Here is a 25,443-nt window from a genome sequence, read left to right on the forward strand (position 1 = left end):
TCAAAATGTCCACCCTAACGTTATATATACTCAACCAACGGTTCTTTAGAGGGGCCTATTCAAAATTTCACGAACGTTCTTTAACTTGGAAAATTTCATGAGCTCTAGCCATGGAAAAGGGGACATTCATGAAACCTGGCCCACAGAATAGATAGTTTGTATGAGGGAAGAATGAAGCTCCTTTTGGGCTGAGGTTTAGTCTTGGTAACAAAAGAAACATAACAGGTAGCGGCGGGGCGATTTCTGCGGATGTTGTAGACATTGGAGATCTTTCTTTTACTTTTTAAATGTTGTAAAAAAACAGGTTTTTCTGTTAAATACTAATGTAAGGAAAATTGAAAAAAAATAAGGAAAAGAGGGAGTAGGTTTAGTCTCGAAGACTCTGCCAGTGTCGAACAATTCCGGATTCCGTTCGCCGGTGTTAATTTTAGACACTCCGGAACTTGGACGTCTTAACACGGAAGTTCACCATGGAGGACACTCCAACCCTGTTAGTCTTACTAGGAAGGAATCTCGATCTCATGCTGTCGTCAGGTGGATATTAAGACTGACCGTCCAGAAGTTACCTAAATGGAAACACCAGCGGTCCTGTGATTGTCAAACGGGACAACCACGATCTGTGGTGGAAATTTGTCGTCAGGTTGACAAAATCGAACACCTGCTGTCAACAGTCATAAACAATAACAAAATCACGAGTTTTAATTCACACTCTAGTGATCACGACGATGTCGCTTTAAGTATTGGTGTGTCTTTGAAGATGTATTGTTGTTGACGAACCACCACAAATACACTGACGATGAGTAACTTTGGATTAACAGGTAAACAGACTGATGTTACCGCGTCCACATTTATGTTTTGTTTACATTAAGCCCTACCATTATAGTATCTAAACGATGTACAACAATGGCTTATTATAGATGCATATTTTTGTAACAGTTTCCGGTGTGACTGACCGATATCCTTAATTCAGATCCAGTGTTAAATCAGAGTCGCTGATCAATAAATCTAAATCATCTGTAATAGACCAATATTAATGTAGTACTAATATTAATTCCTGGCCTCCTCCGTCCCGGTACAGAATTAGATTGATATCTTAAGTCTGTGGTCCCTGTGAAGGTATATAAAATTGTGTTGTTGTCAGAAGCTGCGTTATCGCAGTTGGGTCTAATGGTGTTATAAAGTTTGTTCTGAAAACCATAGGCATGTAGGCCTAGCATCAAATCTCATGACAAAGCTTTAAAGCTTAAGGTCAAAGGAAGAAGCAGAATATCAACAAAAAAAACTATCGAGAATGCATATATGAACATATACAGTGTAGGTGTAAAAATAACAGCATAGATAATGTTATATAAGGTATTAAACTTCTTTTGTTACAGCTGTCAGTGTGTTGTACCTGTTAATTTCATGTGCCGGAGCACAGTCAACAGGTAAGAATAGACAATACAAACCCCAAGTATAAAGGAAAAAATTCAACACTTTCTTATTATAGAAAAATGGGAAGTAATAACCACAGCATTTGAGCTAAATTGAATGTAATTTTTCACTATATGGTGATTGGTAAGGAATTTAATCATGATAAATGTACAGACGAATTAAAGACGATAAGTGACAATATTTAGTGTATGCAATGTAATGGCAATGGATATTTTTCATGTGAACAATTGAATAAAACATGATAAAAAAGAAGATTTTTTGAGGAATGGATCATAATTATGTATATAAACACATGTACAAATAAAAAACGTATTCATATATTGAAAATGAAGATTGATCTTTTTCCTTGAAAATATATCAATCTGAAGGCAATCGTTAGCGCTCAACAGTAGAATGAAAGATGTCTGATTTTTGACCAAATGTTAAAATTTCATTTAATAATGATCTCCCCTCAAAATTGGATTATTTAGCATTAAACTGTTTCCTGCCTTATCTCATTTTCTCAGAAGGACCAGTACCTTCTACTTCAAAGTGATGTTGATACAAAAAGAATTAACATTACTATCTAAATTGGTGAACGTAGACAAATTTCAAGAATATAATCATAATTTTAAGCACATGTATAGTAATTGATAGGAAATTCTAAAAATTCTAAAAAATATCACCAGTTTAAACCTTCAGATTTTTATTCCCTTTCTTTGTTTACCATGGCACAGCTTTTGCTGTCTGTCCACTGTTAACATTTTCTTTATTTAAAAAGACTTCTTCTTTAGACCCATAAGATACAGAGTATTGACACTTGACCTACCAAATGTTGGGGTGATGGCTATCAAAATTTGTTTAAATATAAATGACATGATTCAAGGTCACAGAGGTCAATTATTGAAAGCTGTAAGCTTCTTCTAATGACCAATAAAGCAACAAGATCTTGAGTAATGATATTTGGTCTGTAATTTACTGGAGTGAAGGGTTAAACAATTAGTTAGAATGAATTACCTTGACCGGGCCAGACACTGTCTTGGTCACAGTGGACAATTGTGTAAAAAAAACTTTGAACATCATCTTCTAAGGGTCCTCAACCTGAAGCGTGCTAGGATATCAACCATCAAGTTGTTCAATTAATTGATCTAGACAACTTTAAACGAGGTCACATTAGGAAATTAAGTTAAAATCTTCAAAGAAAGATTGATGAGATGAAAAATATCTTTTATGTAGCCTTCAGTTTGAGCTTGCGTTGCTTGCTATCAAGCTTGTTTGAAATGAAAATGACCTTGACCCACTTTAAAGAACACCCATGTTCAACATGTTTGCCAACAGCATTAGATGGTTTGTAACATGATAGGTGCCCATAATGGGCCTCTTGAAATATAAACTTCTATGTATGTGAGATGAGGCAGTACTATAGACTGGTGTTGTGATTAACAGACAGCTGTAAGAGTGAGGAGTACAACAAAAACCACGGGACAATCACTAGTCCTGACTACCCAGCACACTACCCCACCAACTTCTGTAAGGACTGGTTCATCACTGGAAACACCAATGACATCATCACCATAAGGTATGTTAGCAATCTCTACCTCTCACTCTACCACTCTTCTTTAATCCTGTGTTCTTTGACTCCCTCTGTACTCCTGTAATCTGATTTCTTCTTCCACACTTTTACTATTACAACTAACCTTCTTTCAAGTTTCCTAGTTCATTTAAACAGTTAATTGATACCATTTCAATTGTGCTCTCTCCCCCTAGCTCTTCCTTAATCTGTACATCATTTACACCCTTGCCAATGTAATCCGTTCCCTAACCCCCACCCTACACCCTTGCCACCTCTAATTGATTTACACACTGGCCCCAGTAACACTAACCTGGTCCCCTTCTGGTTTAAACCAGACTTCTTGTCCATATTTCATCTCGTTCAGTAATTAATGTCACACATTTACCTTAATCAGTAGAGAATGCAATACTCATCAAGAGACCCCATAGTGCACCATTCTATTGACCACAAGGTCCTTATATGAGTTTAATTCCAGCAGATGATGTGGTGTGGCTGTCTTTAAGCAAGACACTCTCTCCCTCAACCACTATAAATCATTAAATATAGGTTTCCTCATGCCGGACACATTGAATAAACCTGCTAGGAGTTTCTAAACAGTTTTGGTTGTTATTTCAATGGCCAATCTTTGAATTTTGACATCACTGAACAATGCTTTGCAATGTACAACGTCATCTTCAACTGTGATGTCATGATTCAAAGCAACAGAAACACAAACAATGCATTTCCAGAGGAACCTGATTTTCTAGATATGATATGAGTGTTATGGGAGACAAATTAAAAAGGTCCCCGAACTACTGATGTTTGTGTCTTTTACAATTTGAAAATCAACTAACTCTAGTTAAATAACATGATGACCAACAATCTCTCATTGGTAAACCTCTTTGTATCCTTGTTGCTCATCTCCATCTGCATTGAGAGTTAGGTATCATATGGGCTGTGTTGAGCACTTCAGTTTCTGTGCTAAAAACCATTGGAAATTTATTGTACAAGCTTGAACTTCAAGACAAAGACAAGCCCTCACACATACGGAGGTACTAGAAGGGATCATTGACATTAGATATAGGGCATTATTCAAATGCTGCACAATTATTTATAATCAGTTATAATGAGTTATAATAAGATAACCACCTACTCTTTCATGTCGTCACTCTTACTATAAAAAGTCATTGACATTTTGATTTTCAGTTTTAAAATGTTTGATGTTGAGACTGGTATTCTGGGAAATTGTGGCCGGGACTATCTGGAGATAGGTCCCCATCCAAAGGTGAAATTGTGTGGAAATACGAGCAGCATCACAAGCAGGGTTTACATTTCCACGGCAAAACATGTCCGAATTCATTTTAGCTCTGACTATATGACAACAGGGGCTGGCTTTGAACTGATGTATATTATGGGTAAGTCTGATTTACTCCTACAGAATTTTGGGAAGGCTAAAACAAAGGAAAATAAACCAACTACTCATTGATAATAAGTGGTGAATCATAAATATTAATATATATAATATACGTCTTATATATATTAATGTTGTAATGTAAAGATGGTAAGACTCTACTGGATTTTTTTTGCTGCAGTTTAACTTTTGCTTTTTGTGCCTTGATCTGCAGTCAGAGAGAATTCATCATGAGAGCAAGTACATTGTAGTACCAATAAACATTGTATAGAAATTACATGGTAAGGGCCAAATTAACACGGAGCAAACAAGGGTTTTACCGGTGATGAACAACTATTTTTCTGAGCAATAAATTCTTTGTATACAGTAATTAAATTGTTATTGTAATGTGTTAATTTGAAGTCAATGACTTGTTAATATGATATAATTACCTTGCAGTCATGTGTCTTTATATATTCATGTCAGGAAGTATTGTATTAAGGTGAAGACATTTTATACATTGATATGCTGATCTAATGTATTGAATTTTGTTTTTGTCTCAGGTCCTCTACAAACCAAAAGGTGTGAGCAGGACCAGTTCCGCTGTCACAGCGGCAAATGTATATTTAACGAGTGGAGGTGTAACGGTCTAGCTGAGTGTGAGGATCACAGTGACGAAGCTAATTGTCCACATGGTAGGTGTTTTGTTCTGTGAAACTTTGTTCATCAAGAAACTTCAGCTGCATTACGTACCAGTCCCAACTCTGTGGTGTGTGTATACTGTGGAACCTTATTAATCTGGACACTTTAGTTTGTGTGGCCATTTAGGGGATAACCCTATTGTATTTTGAAATTTGATGCGACAAATCCTGTTTATACTGTCTCAAATTGAGTTTTCCACGATATATAGCAGCAAATTTCAAAATTTAGTAGGGTTATCCCCAATTTAATTCATATCGACCAAACCCACAGAAAGAAACGATGATTTAAAGATATTTTTGAGTGTTTTCTTCAAATTCTGGGCTCTGCTGTGGATTGGTGACGTCAGAAATATTCAAAGTGAGGCGGAATAACGTTGAACTTTTAGGGTCACACTTTTGTTCGTGACATGAAGAATAATCAATTTCATGACGTGTCGGGGTCACCGACGTCATTAACAATTGCCACTCGGGCTTCATATGCAAATGAGAAATTTTCAGACGGTATATCATGGTTTTACCGTCGCAAATTATTTTGATTGACCAAGCAAATGCCTTGTTTCATCTGAAATGAATTAGAATGATGAATGAGCATATTGTTTATACCAGGTATATGCAATAAAGATGCATGAATTATAACACAGTGTAATAATACTGTATATTACAGTATAGTGTAATGATATGGATACCACATCCAACCAAGTAAGTACACTTCCACCCTTTCTCAGAAAGATGAAGAGTGCTAATAAAGTAGCATTGCTAACCTCACCTGACTTTTAAATGATGTGTACCAGCTGAAGTGTCGATATTTAAATGAAAAACAATTTATTCCATTTATTGGCTATGACTCGAGAGTATGTAATTTTCATACTGTTGATAAACGTCTGATATAACCAAAATCAATCTGCTGCACCCATTGCAATATTTGGAATATATATATTGCTCTCTACTTCTAAATACCTTATCTACTACCAAAATAAAACCAAACCAAACCAAGTATGTAATTTTCACTTCATTCGCAAGGTGCTGAAAGTGCTGAAAATAAAACTATTTTTATTGCATACTAAAAAAAAACAAACACTTGCATGGTCGAGTAAGTATGGCAATAAAAACCAGAAAAATTAAAACATGGAAATCTGATTTTAAGTAAACTTAGTGACTCATAAATAACCTAACATACAGTGTTAGGTCGAATACGGTTCCTGTGATCCTGTAAATGCAAACTTTTAACATTTACTTGCTCTTTTAAATTCTTGCTGTTGCAATCCACAGAAACCCACTCAACAACACCCCCTACTACACATATTTGTACCAACAGCACATTGCTGTGTGAAGACATAGGTACAGGTAGGAACCGGTGCATCCCTAAGGCCCAGTGGTGTGACGGGGAGAAAGACTGCCTGCACGGGGAAGATGAGGATAGCAAGCTGTGCCGTAAGTTCTTATAATATATAGACTTTATATACACGTCTCAAAGTTGATATGTCCAGCTGATAATCATTAAGGATCATTCTTTCCCATACTTCCACTCAACCCTGGTAAATAGGAAGTCTATCGTTGACCATATTGGTCCATTGACTTCAGTAAGAATATAGGAGGTAAATAATTACCTTAACCCTTTCACCCCTAGGTAAATTTAATAGACTCGACCATGTATTTATCGTGATGAGTTCATTATGGTCTACGGTGGTAAAAGGGTTAATGATGTAGTCTGTCTGTACCCACAACAGTATAAATGTGCACAACAGCATGAATGCTTACAGAAATAAAAACTAAAAGAAATTAATATTTTGTTAATGTCTATTTTTTTGTGTAAAAGTCGGAAAATTGTTTGAGATGTCAAGATGTGTATTTTGAACTCGTTATATTTTCAGCTTCTTTCAAGTGTAATAGTCACATAGACAGTCAGACAGGGTTTGTGGTATCGCCCAACTTTCCACACGATTATCCCAACAACCTCAGTTGTACCTGGACGATCCATGTCCAGGACACAAAAGCACAAGTACAGTTGCGGTTCATTAAATTTGAACTCCAAAAGGAGGCTGGGACAGACTTCTTAACAGTGTATGATGGAACATACCATGAAGGCAAGGTCATCGGCGTGTACTTTGGTGGCCTGGCTGACGTACCTACAATGGTCGAGTCCACAACTGACTATGTCACGCTCAAGTTCACAACAAATCGTGTCAGGGCAGAAAGTGGTTTTAATATTACCTTCCAAAAGAAAGGTAAGTGAGAAAAGCCATTGGTTAATTTATATTGTAATATCTAGTTCTGTACCACATATTTTCAGGTAATTAAGTAATTCTTTTGGTATTTTTTGTTCTCGACTGTTGTAAAATTTCAATTATCTTTTTATGGACTAATCAATACTTCTTGATCCAGAACACTCGGTCATTAAGAAAATAATATTTGTCCAGTATTCAAAAGTAGGGAAAATAGTACCTGAAGTCTTGTCCATCATACCAGTGAAGGGAGTTCCAGCATGTAATCTAGTATAATAGACAACAAGAAAGGGAGTATCCAAAATCTTGTCAAATATACTTAACAACAGGCCTAGGAAGGGAGTGCCTCAAAACTTGAGTAACATGTAGGAGGATAGAAGGTATAAATAATAAAACAATACAGTCTGACATCTTATTGTGGAAACCAAATCAAACCTAACATCAGTGGTGTATATTATCCCCCTACGATGATCTCATTAGGTACTTATTTCTCAGCTGTATTTTGAAATTTGAAGACAGTTTTTTATTGACATGATTTGAGTTTTTTATTGACATGATTTGGATAGGTGTGTGTCTACCTGACCAGTCATCCTGTGGGACTGCGGAGAAGGACTGTTTCCCCACAGATAAAGCGTGTGATGGGGTTTGGAACTGCCGACTCCATGGAGGAGACGAAAAGGGATGTGGTATGTACCCTAGCAGCAAAGCTTACACAGCAATAGTAGAATGATGTTATCTACAATAATGGAATGATGTTATCTACAATAGTGGAATGTTGTTATCTACAATAGTGGAATGTTGTTATCTACAATAGTGGAATGATGTTATCTACAATAGTGGAATGATGATATCTACAATAGTGGAATGATGTTATCTACAATAATGGAATGCTGTTATCTACAATAATCGAATGATGTTATCTACAATAGTGGAATGATGTTATCTACAATGATGGAATGATGTTATCTACAATAGTGGAATGATGTTATCTACAATAGTGGAATGATGTTATCTACAATAATGGAATGATGTTATCTACAATAGTGGAATGATGTTATCTACGATAGTGGAATGATGTTATCTACCCTTAAACAAACAAAAAATGTCTTTTTTTTTCACACCAAAATATCACCCTTCCTTTAGAAACATTAAACCAAAACAATGTATTTGTTAAATTATAATTGTATTTTTTTTAGCCCGATCAGTTTGATTCCTTATAAATAGTATGGATGCCTTTTTGGACATCTTTTAATCCCAAGTGACTTGGATGTGCCACGGGGAAATGAACACATTCTATTAGGTACATGCTGTAGCCTCCATGTCATGTTGAACTTGATATTTCAATTTAGCATATTTTAATCTATTAAGAATTAGATTAATAAATAAGTGTATGGATCATAATGATGACAGCAAGATTGAGCCATGTTATCTTGGAAGGGTTATAGAATCGTAGTGATGCCATATGTGTAAAGTCAGTGTGATGTGTATGTAGTTAGCACATAAAGCGTGGTGCCTTGTTTTACAGGTGGGTGTGACAAAGAACACTTCCGCTGTGGTCTGAAGGGCAGTCACCAGTGTTACGAAGAAAAACAGAGATGTAACGGCATCTCGCGGTGTGCAGAGCTTGACGATGAACTTAACTGTAGTGAGTATAAACCAGTGTTAATTGTTAGTCATATGTCACAGACTTAATACATGTAGTAGGTAGAAAACAGGTGTTGTTTAGTCACATGTCACAAACTTACACATGTAGTAGGTAAAAAACAGGTGTTGTTTAGTCCGATGTCACAAACTTACACATGTAGTAAGTAGAAAACAGGTGTTGTTTAGTCACATGTCACAAACTTACACATGTAGTAAGTAGAAAACAGGTGTTTTCAGTCACAAGTCACCAACTTACACATGTAGTAGGTAGAAAACATGTGTTTTTAGTCACATGTCACAAACTTTCACATGTAGTAAGTAGAAAACAGGTGTTGTTTAGTCACATGTCACAAACTTACACATGTGGTAGGTAGAAAACAGGTGTTTTTTAGTCACATGTCACAAATTTACACATGTGGTAGGTAGAAAACAGGTGTTTTTAGTCAGATATCCCAAACTTACACATGTAGTAGGTAGAAAACAGGTATTTTTAGTCACATGTCACAAACTTACACATGTGGTAGGTAGAAAACAGGTGATTTTAGTCAGATATCCCAAACTTACACATGTAGTAGGTAATAAACAGGTGTTGCTTAGTCACACGTCACAAACTGACTCATGTAGTAGGTAAAAAACAGGTGTTGTTTAGTCACAAGTCACCAACTTACACATGTAATAGGTAGAAAACAGGTGTTTTTAGTCACATGTCACAAACTTACACATGTGGTAGGTATAAAACAGGTGTTGTTTAGTCACAAGTCACCAACTTACACATGTAATAGGTAGAAAACAGGTGTTTTTAGTCACATGTCACAAACTTACACATGTAGTAGGTAAAAACAGGTGTTTTTAGTCAGATGTACCAAACTTACACATGTAGTAGGTAATAAACAGGTGTTGCTTAGTCACACGTCACAAACTGACACATGTAGTAGGTAAAAAACAGGTGTTGTTTAGTCACATATCCCAAACTTACACACATGTAGTAAGTAGAAAACAGGTATTTTTAGTCACATGTCACAAACTTACACATGGGGTAGGTAGAAAACAGGTGATTTTAGTCAGATGTACCAAACTTACACATGTAGTAGGTAATAAACAGGTGTTGCTTAGTCACACGTCACAAACTGACACATGTAGTAGGTAGAAAACAGGTGTTTTTAGTCACATGTCACAAACTTACACATGTGGTAGGTAGAAAACAGGTGATTTTAGTCAGATGTCCCAAACTTACACATGTAGTAGGTATAAAACAGGTATTGTTTAGTCACAAGTCACCAACTTACACATGTAGTAGGTAGAAAACAGGTGTTTTTAGTCACATGTCACAAACTTACACATGTAGTAGGTAAAAACAGGTGTTTTTAGTCAGATGTACCAAACTTACACATGTAGTAGGTAATAAACAGGTGTTGCTTAGTCACACGTCACAAACTGACACATGTAGTAGGTAAAAAACAGGTGTTGTTTAGTCACATATCACAGACCTAATACACATGTAGTAAGTAGAAAACAGGTGTTTTTAGTCACATGTCACAAACTTACACATGTAGTAGGCAAAACAGGTGTTGTTTAGTCATATGTCACAGACCTAATACACATGCAGTAGGTAAAAACAGGTGTTGTTTAGTCACAAGTCACAAACTTACACATGTAGTAGGTAAAAACAGGTGTTGTTTAGTCATATGTCACAGACCTAATACACATGTAGTAAGTAGAAAACAGGTGTTGTTTAGTCACATGTCACAAACTTACACATGTAGTAGGTAAAAAACAGGTGTTGTTTAGTCACAAGTCACAGACCTTATTTACATGTAGTAAGTAGAAAACAGGTGTTGTTTAGTCACATGTCACAAACTTGCACATGTAGTAAGTAGAAAACAGGTGTTTTTAGTCACATGTCACAGACTTACACATGTAGTATGTAAAAACAGGTGTTTAGTCACATGTCACAAACTTACACATGTAATATGTAAAAAACAGGTGTTTAGTCACATGTCACAGACTTACACATGTAGTATGTAAAAAATAGGTGTTTAGTCACATGTCACAAACTTACACATGTAGTAGGTAAAAAACAGGTGTTGTTTAGTCACAAGTCACAAAGTTACACCTGTAGTAGGTAAAAACAGGTGTTGTTTAGTCAAATGTCACAAACTTACACATGTAGTTGGTAAAAACCGGTAATCATGTAGTAGGTAGAAAACAGGTGTTGTTTAGTCACAAGTCACAAACTTACACATGTAGTTGGTAAAAACCGGTAATAACAAGATATGGGAGTTTAAATTGTCATTAAGAGGTGGTTAGGGTATTAGTCTAGACTGTCGTACAGAGGAACAATGGTATAAACTTGTCCTAAGGAGGTGTTTGGGTGTTAGACAGCTTGTGGTTTGCATTTCATGTTTTTACTAATTTGTGTAAGGAGACATTAGTTTTCTGCTGTATATGAAAAGAAATTATAAAAAAGTTCCATTCTAAGCTTGTACAACTAAGCTTAGAAGACTCAGTATATTTTGAAAGATAATCAAATATTTAAATATGCATGACATCAGCATACATATAACTACTGTCATGTAGGGGCACCAAATTTCGTACATGAGATTACTTCTATGCGGATATTATCCAGTCATTTTAACCTTGAATCAAGATCTTTATTGTTCATTCCAGATTCTGTTTTATGTGGCTCACATAATGGAACTTTTCTCTGTGATAACAAACGCTGTATCTACGAGACTTGGAAATGTGATAAAACCAACGACTGTGGCGATAACAGTGACGAAACAGATTGTCCAAGTAAGTAACAGTGACGAAATAGATTGTCCAAGTAAGTAACAGTGAAATAACAGTGATGTAATAGATTGTCCAAGTAAGTAACAGTGATGTAATATATTGTCCAAGTAAGTAACAGTGATGTAATTGATTGTCCAAGTAAGTAACAGTGATGTAATAGATTGCCCAAGTAAGTAACAGTGATGTAATAGATTGTCCAAGTAAGTAACAGTGATGTTATAGATTGCCCAAGTAAGTAACAGTGATGTAATAGATTGTCCAAGTTAATAACAGTGATGTAATAGATTGTCCAAGTAAGTAACATTTTTGGCGGTATATCATGATAATACTGTCGCAAATTGAGTTTTACTGGCGACGCTGAGTGCAGCCAGTTACATTGTATATGATATACTGCTGCAAATTTCAAAATAAAGTAGTTTTATCCTCATTCTAAGTCATATCAACCAAAACCACCGAAAGAAACGACGATATTAAGATATTTTTGAGTGTTTTTGTCAAATTCTGGGTCTCTCTGTTCTGAATTGATGACGTAAGAAATATTGAAAGTGAGGCGGACTTTCATTGACCTGTCACGGTCATGCTATTGTTTGTGATGTCATGAATAATCAATTTCATGATGTGTCGGGGTCAGTCGGTGTCATCAACGTCATGAACAATCGCCATCCGGGCTTCATATGCAAATGAGAAATTTGCAGACAGTTTATATTGTGGTTTTATTATTGCAAATTATTTTGATTGACCAATCAAATGCTGTGTTACATCTCAAATGAATAAGAATTGAAAATGAACTAACTCAAGATAGATAAACATTTTAACCAATCATTACTCGTGGGGAATCTCTGTGTCCAAGTGAGCAACAGTAGTATATCAAGTGTTATACATTTTTCACTTGCCACTGCATGACAATACCACTACCGTTATAAGACTGACTTAAAATTCTGTAAAAAACTGTTTGTTAAGGGTATGGCATTGATACTGAACTTCAGCAGGTCACCAGTAAAAATTGATATAATATGTATATAAACATTAACTAAAATAATCCATGCTTTTTTGCCAATAAATTTTAAGAGGATGAATTCTTTCCTGTTTCAGGAAGTACAAACCTGATAACCATTGCTGCTGTAGCAGGCTCTCTCATTTGTGCCCTGTTGTTGGTTGTGGCCATGGGATGTACATGTAAACTGTACAATCTACGAATGCAGCAGTTCCATGGGCCACGGCATGAAACACCGCTTACACGAATGTACGCCGAGTTCATGAGGAGGCGGGCACCGCCACCTTATCATGAGGCGATGCTGACGTCACGGCCATATGATGAGGTGCGACAAGAGCTTGCAGAACAAAACAACCAAAACGAAACAGCAGGATCTCGTACGCGACGTCACCGTCGGCGAACAGCCCGCTTACCCCATCGACAGCAAATAGCATCAAACAGCACTGCAGGACAGTCAAGTCAACAAAATGATAGCTGCTCGACAGATACCACCAGCAATCAGCAAACAGAGGGAAACCAAGGGCCAGGTGAAAGTTCACAAACTATAAATAGTTCAAATTTGACATGGAACACAGATTCACACTCGTCAACATTGGCACTCATTCCAGACAACAGTAGTGATACAACTGAAGGGCCTGATGAGTCGGGAGACGAAAGTGACCAGCCAGATGGTGAACATGTCAGTTTCTCCCGTGATATAGGCATAACAGCAAGATGGCAGCGCCCAAGGAATTCTGGGAAAGAAAGTAGTAGTAGCGAGTGTCAAAATTTGCTACAGGCTGATCCTCCGGACTCGCCTCTCTCTGCTGGCAGGGGAAGTGGTGATGTCACTACAACATCATGTGACAGTGTTGACCCGTCTTCCATCATCACTGAAAACACAAACACTCGCGATAGTGACAATGAATCTGATAAATCCTGTGATACCGATCTATTGGGTGCTTCATCTTCGCTGCTCCGTCAAGATGAAAGTCTCATTTCTTTTACTGATCGTGGCTTGGGCGAGGCTCAACACGAGACGAGTGACTCCAGCAGTGACACTGATGCTATAACAATGGGCGAGAGTTCGTCTCATTCAGAGTTATTTTGATTTCATTGTTCGACGGGTGGTAGGTTGAACATGTGTGCCATCCTGCCTGATATGAAACCATGTTGTAGAAACTGTCTTTAGATTCTCATGAATATGAATTAGTTTATATGATTATAAGCTGATTTAAGCATAATCTTAATCTTAATGTGATGTTTATTTTCCAAAAAGTGATATTTTCTTAATGTAGATGTTTTTAAAATTTATGGCAGTAACCTTCTTGTTCAATGCAACTATCTTTGTCCAACACTTTGGTTTTTAGCTCACAAGGTCTGCAAGTCCAAATGAGTTTATGCTGTGTGAAGAGTCCATTGTCCTGCCATATGTATGTCTGTTCTCTGTCAACTGTTCCTTCAAAACCCTGTGACTTCAAGGGGACTCAACATTGTATAAAAGGAAGATGTGTCTCCTTTGAGAAGGGGGAGGGGGTTGCAAAGCAAAAGGGCTGGGCCAAAAGGGAAAAAATAAAGTTAAATCTTTAAAATCCTTCTCCTCCAATACCACTGAAAGGATTTAACTAAATCTAGTTAGGAATTTTTATTTAGTCTAGGGAAATTTAGGTTGTATAAACAGAGTGTGCAGTCCTCCCGGGCAGAGGAATGGGGGAAATTCAGGAAATTGGGGTAAATCTTTAAATTCTTACTCCTTCAGTAATGGTTGAATGATTTAAGCAAATACAGTCTGAAAAATACCTTGGCCGAAAAGTCTCAATGTTGTGTTAACAGAGGGTGTGTCCGTCTGGAGCCAAAGAAGTGGGCTTAAAATAGGAATATGGGAGTTTTTTGCTTCTTCTGACTTTTGACCATATTTGGTCTGAAGTATCACAAGAGCAATGTGATCGTATTTTAATTAATTAAGTGGGTTGGACTCCTGAGGCTGAAAGGGTGTAGAAATTTGGATGTATTACTCCACAATATAACCTCATACTCACAAAGAGGGATTGAAGAAATAAATGCATAAATGCAACCAGGATTGATTTAAAGTTCCATTGCCACTTGGGGACTGGAACCTATATGCAATTGCTTGACATGAACAGAAGGATGTATTCATGCTACAACAATAGAATTCCGTGGTACAGCTCTGCCCCTGGGGATTTATACCCTGTGTGATAGCTTGGAAATGGTTGAGATCTCCACCCTTAAATCATATAATTGCTTGCAGGCCATGAAGAGATGAATACAATCATACTAACAAGATTAGCCTGAGAGTCTGCTCCTATGGGGACATCCTTACATTACCTTACTTGTTGATAGCATGCTAAACCCTTTACAACCAACCAACCAACCAATCTATCCCTGGAGACTTAGACTCATGGTCATTACCAGTGCCTAATATGGTAGTTTAAAGTCCCTATAACCATATGCACATAATAATTATTAACAGATCCTGACCATTCTTATGCAGTGTCTTCGGACCTCTCCTTAGGGCTAGAGCCAAGGCCCAAAGGGGTATCATATGAGATGCATTTAAGTCTTTAAAAGCCTACTCCTTCTGACCAGTTGATCTTTTTTCAACCAAATTTGCTAGGAAGCATCCTTGGGACCAGGGAATCAAATTTTATATAAAGGAAGGGCATTGCCCCTCTTGGTGCTGTGAGGCTGAGACCAAAATGGGGAAATATATGAAAGATTACTTTTAAGGAGAATGTTTATTATGATTACTTTAATATCCAGTGAGCTATACAGGGTCAGAAGGCCTCCTGGTCAAGTATGAAAAATGAAAATAAAGCATTGTCCAGCTTTGTCAACATAAGTGGGAAAGTTGTCTAAAATTATATGGGTTATCTATCTTATTGGATTCTATGGCAGTGAGTTTACCACATTGCCTCCTGTGCCTGGCTGCCTCCAGCACACATACATACACAACACACATTGAGGCATGTCCTTAAACGACCTTAGCTGTTAATAGGACGTTACACAAAATAAAACCAAACCTTTGCCTAGCTTAGAATTTAAAAATTGTAATAGTATAAAGTTACTTAGAGTGAGTTTGATTGGTTGTTATGTCCAGGATTTTTTTTTTAAGGTTACAAGACAATAATGGACAACATTTACTCATTCACTCCTGAAGACACATTTGAACTCTTCAAGTGCAAAGGTTGGGACAGTTCATTATGAGATTTCAGGGGTAAATGAGTTAAAAAGTGCCAATGCAAATGAAAACTAGTGCATTTGGTATTATACTGAATTTTGGGTAATGCTGCAAAAGGGATTTTGCATTTATTTTCCATGTCTTGAAATATGTATGAAACTTGTATCAAAGTTTCAGTTTAGCTTGCCATAGGCATGGAAAAATCAGATATTCTAGAATTATGTCGTAAATCTTGCATGAAGTATAAATTCTTGACCCTACAGGTGTTACAGCCGAATCTCTAACTCTAACAGCTTTGATTCCTTGTGATAATGCCCTGATTGAACTATTTCTGCCTCCATAAACCGTAGCTATGCAGATAACAACTAAATGTTTGTTTCTTACCAAGGATTTAAGTGGACACTGGTGCTATAAAGTGTTTGGAATAGACGACTAATTTAATTTACCTCCATTTTGAAAATTTGACCAGCAGTTTTGCTTTTGATGCATAGACAATAATTTTCTGACTTGTTTCTCATTAGGAATGTGACCATAAGTTTATGATCTAATATTTCTGATTCTTGGGTGTGATTATTCTGATTAGCAATTTAAGTGAGGAAATCCATTTTAATAGAACGAGTGTCCAGGTTGAGAGTTTCCTGGATTAGCTAAGCATTGCCTTGTGAGGTTTACCTGTACATTCATACTTTGGTCTTTATCTAGTAATATTCAGAGGGAAAATTTAGATGTATACAAAATAACATGTAGCACCCTATATTACAGTTGTTCTGGAGTTACAGAAACAAGGCACTTAAATCTGCACTGTAGATTAGCATGCACAGCTTTTATCTTCTTGTAAATATTGGTTGACAAGTTTTTACAAGACATCTGTGTTGAAAATGCTAAAAATGCTAAATGGGTGAGTTTTTACATCCTTCCTTAATTTTGCAAGCATTTTTTATGTTCTGGTACTAGATGGTAGACTGTTTCACAGAGCGACTACTACCTTTTTGCAACACAGTTTCCAAAGGTCACAGTAGACAATTTTGGAATACATGAAAGTATTCTGTCTGATTGCAGTGATTGTGTTGGCTTTTAAATGGTAATAAGCTCCTTGAAATACTAAGGAGCTGTTCCATTTATTGTCTTGTATATGTACATCAAAATTTTGTACTGTGTGCTGTATCATACAAGGAACCAATGCAGTGAATACAACACGGATGCTAAGTGCTGTGTCTAATGAGTAAAGGTAACCAAATGTGCTGCAATGTTCTGGACTCAATTTAGATGGCTAGTTAGTGTATCAGATTTATCACAGAGTAGGGCATTAGTCCATAGGAGTTCTAACAAGTCATTGAAGTGAAACCAAAAATGTCTTAACATTCATTTGTAGTCATAAATTGCTGGATATATCCAATGTTCCGGATCTGGTAGCACACTGTAATAGGATTATAGTCAATAGCATTTACTTGTTAATAAATTGATTCAAGAATTGCATTACTTACTTTCTGTGAATCTATTCTTTAGTGATATTCAAAAGTAAACCAGATAGAGCATTTTATCACTTGTTAAAAAGTATGCCCAAAAAACCAGGGCAACCTCCAACAGATCTGAGCTGCGTGTAGATCTTCCACATGAACTTAATTAATGTCATGTATGAAACGAAAGATGTGAGATCAATGGTAGTACAGTGTATAATGAATTTAGATAAAAAATGTGTTATATAAAAAACATATATGATATTTGTATTAAAGCTTTAGGAGTGATGGTGGAGTTTAGGTTTAAATGCCATCTTACTGTATTTTTTTGTACATATATATCTGTTGTTTTATTTTTGTATAAGTTTGATGATCTGTCCCATATTTTATTTTGCATATATTTTGGTATATATGCATATCCATGCATTTTCTCAACTGCTTTTTTATCTAATAAATTATGTTTGAGTCTGATAGGGATATAGGTTTGCTCTTTCATGATAAGAATTGGTCAAACACTCTAAAATTAGGTATATAATTAGGGGGGGGGGGGGGGGGGGTCATTAGCCTTAACACATTCTGATTGATGTCCAAAGAACTACTTATGTATGGTGCCCCTTGCCACTTTAAAACTAACTTGCAGAGTTGAGACACTTGTTTCTGCGGTACCTGTGGTTACATACTGGGTACATGTACTAAAGAATATTTGAAGCTAAAATAAATATGTAATTGAAGATGGTGCATTTGCTTTCACATGAAGGGTCTCGAAAGGTCTTTAAATTGTCTTGGTCAAACCTTACTGTTTGTGTAGTCTCAGTGTTGGATAACAGTAGTTCATTGGGGTGACTTTCAGATTTTACCCTTTCACCCCTAGGTAACTTGAGTAGACATTCATCTGGATGAGTCCATGATGGTCTGGGTTAAAATATGATTAAAATATAAACTGTGCATGCATGTGAATGTCCTTGCAGATAACATTATGTTCTATATTTTGTTAAACAATACTTTGATGAGCAGTACCATAGTAGACATACTAGTTATAGATCTATTCCAGATTGAAAGAATTATAATTTATATAGATCTATTCCAGATTGAAAGAATTATAATTTATATAGATCTATTCCAGATTAATTTGTACATTTCCATTGATTAGTTATACATTTATGCGTGAATTTGTGTTGCTTTTGTACAATGTTTATTTAAAGAGAAATGCTGTTATTATTTTAACCATATTACATCTGTGATTCTTTATTTTTTGTGTGAACCACGATACCATTAATTTGTGAAACATATAAGTAAAAAACTTTGTGTTTAGAAATTAAGCTTCGGTGTACAGCATAATAAGTTATTGAAGATCTTATATTAAGCTTCTTAATATACAAAATATGTTCCATATGAAATTGTGATTATATGAATACCATAAACATTCTTAAGTGCATGTGAATAAGTGTATCAAATCATAAAATAACAGTAAGTCTAAATATTATGAAGATGGAAAAGTACATGCTAGGAGTGTTAAGATATAATTGCTTTATTGTGTAAAATGTATGCGAGGAATGATTAAAAGTATGATAACCTTTGAAGTTTTTTCGGTGTATGAGAAACTTTTGTTTCTCTGTAAAAGGAACAAGTGTCTCTGTATGAGGAACACCTTTTTTTCTGCATGAGGGACAGTTGGTGTGAGGGACAGTTGTTTCTCTGTATAAGGGACAGTTGTTTCTTTGTATGAGGAACAATTTTTTTTTGTATGAGGGACAGTTGTTTCTCTGTATGAGGAACAGTTTCTCTGTAGAAGTAACAGTTGTTTTCCTGTATAAGTAACAGTTACTTCTCTGTATACATAACAGTTGTTTCGCTGTATGATGAACAGTTTCTCTGTATAAGTAACAGTTGTTTCTCTGTATGATGAACAGTTTCTCTGTATGATGAACAGTTTCTCTGTATTTGCAACGGTTGTTTCTCTGTATGATGAACAGTTTCTCTGTATAAGTAACAGTTGTTTCTCTGTATGATGAACAGTTTCTCTGTATACGTAACATTTGATTCTCTGTATGATGAACAGTTTCTCTGTATGATGAACAGTTTCTCTTTATAAGGAGCAGTTGTTTTCCGGTATAAATAACAGTTGTTTCTCTGTATGATGAACAGTTTCTCTGTATACGTAACAGTTGTTTTCCTGTATAAGTAACAGTTGTTTATCTGTATAAGTAACAGCTGTTTCTCTGTATGATGAACAGTTTCTCTGTATAAGTAACAGCTGTTTCTCTGTATACGTAACAGTTGTTTCTCTGTATACGTAACAGTTGTTTCTCTGTATGATGAACAGTTTCTCTGTAGAAGTAACAGTTGTTTTCCTGTATAAGTAACAGTTGTTTATTTGTATGATGAACAGTTTCTCTGTATACGTAACAGTTGTTTCTCTGTATAAGTAACAGTTGTTTCTCTGTATACGTACCAGTTGTTTCTCTGTATAATGAACAGTTTCTCTGTATAAGTAACAGTTGTTTCTCTGTATAAGTAACAGTTGTTTTCCGGTATAATTAACCATTGTTTCTGTATGAGGAACAGTTTCGCTGTAGGAACAGTTGTTTCCCTGTATATGTAACAGTTGTTTCTTTGTATTAGGAAGTTGTTTCTCTGTATAAGCAACAGTTGTTTCTCTGTATTAGTAACAGTTGTTTCTTCGTATAAGTGACATTTGTTTCATAGTATCAGGAACAGTGGTATATGAATGTAAATGTACACACATACAAATTTGATCGTACACTGTCTACCTGTCTCGCAAAAGCACCATCTCCACAAGATAAAGCATGTATTTTCTGTGTATTGTGCTTAATGTTATTGGTTAAAATGTACCCACAATATTATTTTTTTATTCCTAAGTTCACAGTTGTTATCAGTTGTTTTAAATATTATTTAATCAGAAATATTTTTATGCACAAAAGTCCATTCGCCAAAATGTATTATTGATAATAATGAATTTCCCTTAGCAATGCCATACTCTTTACACGATACAAAAGCATAAAAAAATCAATAATCAAAATTATTTTCTCAATGTTCTTGTTGTAAATTTTGATCAATGAAATATGACCCTATATGATTCCCATTAATATGGTCCCTACATAAATCCCTTAAATGTGGACCCTTTAATTTCCGTAAATTTTGGCCCATTCAATCCCGTTAACATATTTCCCGATATCATTCCCGTAACTGTGGTTCCCTATATAACTCCCATAAATGTGGTTCCCTATATAATTCCCATAAATGTGGTAACTTACTAGTATGTAACTCCCGTTAATGTGGTTCACTATATAATTCCCATAAATGTGGTAACTTACTAGTATTTAACTCCCGTTAATGTGGTTCACTATATAATTCCCATAAATGTGGTAACTTACTAGTATTTAACTCCCGTTAATGTGATTCCCTATATAATTCCCATAAATGTGGTAACTTATTAGTATGTAATTCCCGTTAATGTGGTTCCCTATATAATTCCCATAAATGTGGTTACTTACTAGTATTTAACTCCCGTTAATGTGGTTCCTTATATAATTCCCATAAATGTGGTAACTTATTAGTATGTAATTCCCGTTAATGTGGTTCCCTATATAATTCCCATAAATGTGGTAACTTACTAGTATTTAACTCCCGTTAATGTGGTTCCCTATATAATTCCCATAAATGTGGTAACTTACTAGTATTTAACTCCCGTTAATGTGGTTCCCTATATAATTCCCATAAATGTGGTAACTTACTAGTATTTAACTCCCGTTAATGTGGTTCCCTATATAATTCCCATAAATGTGGTAACTTACTAGTATTTAACTCCCGTTAATGTGGTTCCCTATATAATTCCCATAAATGTGGTAACTTACTAGTATTTAACTCCCGTTAATGTGGTTCCCTATATAATTCCCATAAATGTGGTAACTTACTAGTATTTAACTCCCGTTAATGTGGTTCCCTATATAATTCCCATAAATGTGGTAACTTACTAGTATTTAACTCCCGTTAATGTGGTTCCCTATATAATTCCCATAAATGTGGTAACTTACTAGTATTTAACTCCCGTTAATGTGGTTCCCTATATAATTCCCATAAATGTGGTAACTTACTAGTATTTAACTCCCGTTAATGTGGTTCCCTATATAATTCCCATAAATGTGGTAACTTACTAGTATTTAACTCCCGTTAATGTGGTTCCCTATATAATTCCCATAAATGTGGTAACTTACTAGTATTTAACTCCCGTTAATGTGGTTCCCTATATAATTCCCATAAATGTGGTAACTTACTAGTATTTAACTCCCGTTAATGTGGTTCCCTATATAATTCCCATAAATGTGGTAACTTACTAGTATTTAACTCCCGTTAATGTGGTTCCCTATATAATTCCCATAAATGTGGTAACTTACTAGTATTTAACTCCCGTTAATGTGGTTCCCTATATAATTCCCATAAATGTGGTAACTTACTAGTATTTAACTCCCGTTAATGTGGTTCCCTATATAATTCCCATAAATGTGGTAACTTACTAGTATTTAACTCCCGTTAATGTGGTTCCCTATATAATTCCCATAAATGTGGTAACTTACTAGTATTTAACTCCCGTTAATGTGGTTCCCTATATAATTCCCATAAATGTGGTAACTTACTAGTATTTAACTCCCGTTAATGTGGTTCCCTATATAATTCCCATAAATGTGGTAACTTACTAGTATTTAACTCCCGTTAATGTGGTTCCCTATATAATTCCCATAAATGTGGTAACTTACTAGTATTTAACTCCCGTTAATGTGGTTCCCTATATAATTCCCATAAATGTGGTAACTTACTAGTATTTAACTCCCGTTAATGTGGTTCCCTATATAATTCCCATAAATGTGGTAACTTACTAGTATTTAACTCCCGTTAATGTGGTTCCCTATATAATTCCCATAAATGTGGTAACTTACTAGTATTTAACTCCCGTTAATGTGGTTCCCTATATAATTCCCATAAATGTGGTAACTTACTAGTATTTAACTCCCGTTAATGTGGTTCCCTATATAATTCCCATAAATGTGGTAACTTACTAGTATTTAACTCCCGTTAATGTGGTTCCCTATATAATTCCCATAAATGTGGTAACTTACTAGTATTTAACTCCCGTTAATGTGGTTCCCTATATAATTCCCATAAATGTGGTAACTTACTAGTATTTAACTCCCGTTAATGTGGTTCCCTATATAATTCCCATAAATGTGGTAACTTACTAGTATTTAACTCCCGTTAATGTGGTTCCCTATATAATTCCCATAAATGTGGTAACTTACTAGTATTTAACTCCCGTTAATGTGGTTCCCTATATAATTCCCATAAATGTGGTAACTTACTAGTATTTAACTCCCGTTAATGTGGTTCCCTATATAATTCCCATAAATGTGGTAACTTACTAGTATTTAACTCCCGTTAATGTGGTTCCCTATATAATTCCCATAAATGTGGTAACTTACTAGTATTTAACTCCCGTTAATGTGGTTCCCTATATAATTCCCATAAATGTGGTAACTTACTAGTATTTAACTCCCGTTAATGTGGTTCCCTATATAATTCCCATAAATGTGGTAACTTACTAGTATTTAACTCCCGTTAATGTGGTTCCCTATATAATTCCCATAAATGTGGTAACTTACTAGTATTTAACTCCCGTTAATGTGGTTCCCTATATAATTCCCATAAATGTGGTAACTTACTAGTATTTAACTCCCGTTAATGTGGTTCCCTATATAATTCCCATAAATGTGGTAACTTACTAGTATTTAACTCCCGTTAATGTGGTTCCCTATATAATTCCCATAAATGTGGTAACTTACTAGTATTTAACTCCCGTTAATGTGGTTCCCTATATAATTCCCATAAATGTGGTAACTTACTAGTATTTAACTCCCGTTAATGTGGTTCCCTATATAATTCCCATAAATGTGGTAACTTACTAGTATTTAACTCCCGTTAATGTGGTTCCCTATATAATTCCCATAAATGTGGTAACTTACTAGTATTTAACTCCCGTTAATGTGGTTCCCTATATAATTCCCATAAATGTGGTAACTTACTAGTATTTAACTCCCGTTAATGTGGTTCCCTATATAATTCCCATAAATGTGGTAACTTACTAGTATTTAACTCCCGTTAATGTGGTTCCCTATATAATTCCCATAAATGTGGTAACTTACTAGTATTTAACTCCCGTTAATGTGGTTCCCTATATAATTCCCATAAATGTGGTAACTTACTAGTATTTAACTCCCGTTAATGTGGTTCCCTATATAATTCCCATAAATGTGGTAACTTACTAGTATGTAACTCCCGTTAATGTGGTTCCCTATATAATTCCCATAAATGTGGTAACTTACTAGTATTTAACTCCCGTTAATGTGGTTCCCTATATAATTCCCATAAATGTGGTAACTTACTAGTATGTAACTCCCGTGAATGTGGTTCCCTATATAATTCCCATAAATGTGGTAATTTTTACTAGTGTTTAACTCCTGTTAATGTGGTTCCCTATATAATTACCATAAATGTGGTTACCTATTTAATTCCCGCAAATGTGTGCCCCTTTCGATTTCCGTTCATGTGGTTCCCTGTATAATTCCTGTAAAAGTTGTTCCCTATTCAATTTCCATAAATGTGACCTTATTCAATTCCCGTTAATGTTGTAAACAATTTTGGTGATTGTAAAATTTCTCTGTAAAACAGCAGCGAAGCGTGTTATCTTATGTTGAGCTAAGTGCCTCAAGCGCTTGAACATGATTAATGAACCCAAATTCATATTTTAATTGAATGCGCTATTTTAATTCAACTGTGGTTGGCGTTGCTAACTAAAACAACGTTTTTGTAATGGTAATATTTACCTGAAAATGATTCTGATAGAGGAGGATGTTGCTGTTTTCAGTTAATTTTCCTCTGCCTAACGTGTAATATTGTATTGTAACTCATTCGGTATATATAAAGTATAAATACTGTTGTATATACTAAGTTAAATCCTAATGGGCGTGAATGCAAACATTTATGTAAGGGAACTTCCTACATACATCATTAAGAAATGAAATCTCTTGTGATTCAAAAGACAGTTTTCATTTTGTGAATCATCTTTTGTTTTTGATATTTATCAAAATGTTATCGATAATCTAAAAAACAAAAACAAAATCCATTTTAATGACGTCACGTTAGATACACAGTAACATCTACTTATAACAATGTGGGAATCTCAACAGGTCTTCTTCACTCATGATTATTACGATTAACCCTTTCACTCCTATGTAACTTTAGTAGACTCTACCATGCATTGGTTGGGACGGGTCCGTTAAGATCGACAGTGGCGAAAGGGTTAAAGACTGAAAAAAAATCATAAATGGATTGAAATGCTTCATTTCAACATTATGATGATATGCAATAGAGTTCTGTTGAAAATATAAACCTTAAAATTTGAGCAGGTTTGTGTTGCATACCTTCGTAAATGATAAGACGAAGCATTTCAATCCATGTAAAGCATTCAATCCGGTTGTCGCACTATTCACCAGTTTAGGAGACATCTAATTCTTCTTTTTCTTTTTAAATTGTCCATATATTCGAGCTGATTATAATCCAGCCACATTTAGCTTGAGACAAAGGTAACTGCATTAATACGGCTTGGCTGTATATAAGTGTGTGAATTATTAAAATTTGATTTGTTGTTAAATTCTTCCATGGTTATTAGGGAATTTGCTATATTTTCACTGATGTCATAAATCTATTAACACATTAAGTGTTACTTGATAGAATGTTTGTTAATGTTTCCTTAAGATTTAGAAAAAAACCGAAATGGTACAAAACTGATAACTCCTACTTTACATAGATCATATTGGCAAAAGAATTTTAACTTTCACATGAGAAAACAAACCTAACATACTAGAATGTAACAAAAACTGTGTATCTTGTGTAAACAACGTATATGAGCGATACCCTAGCGTGAAGTGTTATTTATTATTTATCACAAATCAACCCAGAAAGCCTATTTTTGATACTTGTTACTGTATGATGCGCTTCAGAGGTACATTGAAATAAAAACCAACAAAATT

At 35.3% G+C, this 25,443-nt stretch overlaps 1 protein-coding gene across 1 annotated transcript; it reads left to right on the forward strand.

Moving 5' to 3' along the window:
- Positions 1–450: 450 nt before the first annotated feature.
- LOC110442724 (low-density lipoprotein receptor-related protein 12-like) lies at positions 451–25,443 on the forward strand. The gene is made up of 11 exons (XM_021486467.1): positions 451–818; positions 1,377–1,427; positions 2,860–2,992; positions 4,172–4,380; positions 4,919–5,050; positions 6,326–6,487; positions 6,928–7,281; positions 7,845–7,964; positions 8,804–8,923; positions 11,590–11,715; positions 12,805–25,443. The coding sequence occupies exons 1-11, from the start codon at positions 797–799 to the stop codon at positions 13,794–13,796; spliced, it is 2,421 nt and encodes an 806-aa protein (XP_021342142.1). The 5' UTR covers positions 451–796; the 3' UTR covers positions 13,797–25,443.

Source organism: Mizuhopecten yessoensis, unplaced genomic scaffold (genome assembly GCF_002113885.1).
Source record: "Mizuhopecten yessoensis strain PY_sf001 unplaced genomic scaffold, ASM211388v2 scaffold716293, whole genome shotgun sequence".
Taxonomy (NCBI): Eukaryota; Metazoa; Mollusca; class Bivalvia; order Pectinida; family Pectinidae; genus Mizuhopecten; species Mizuhopecten yessoensis.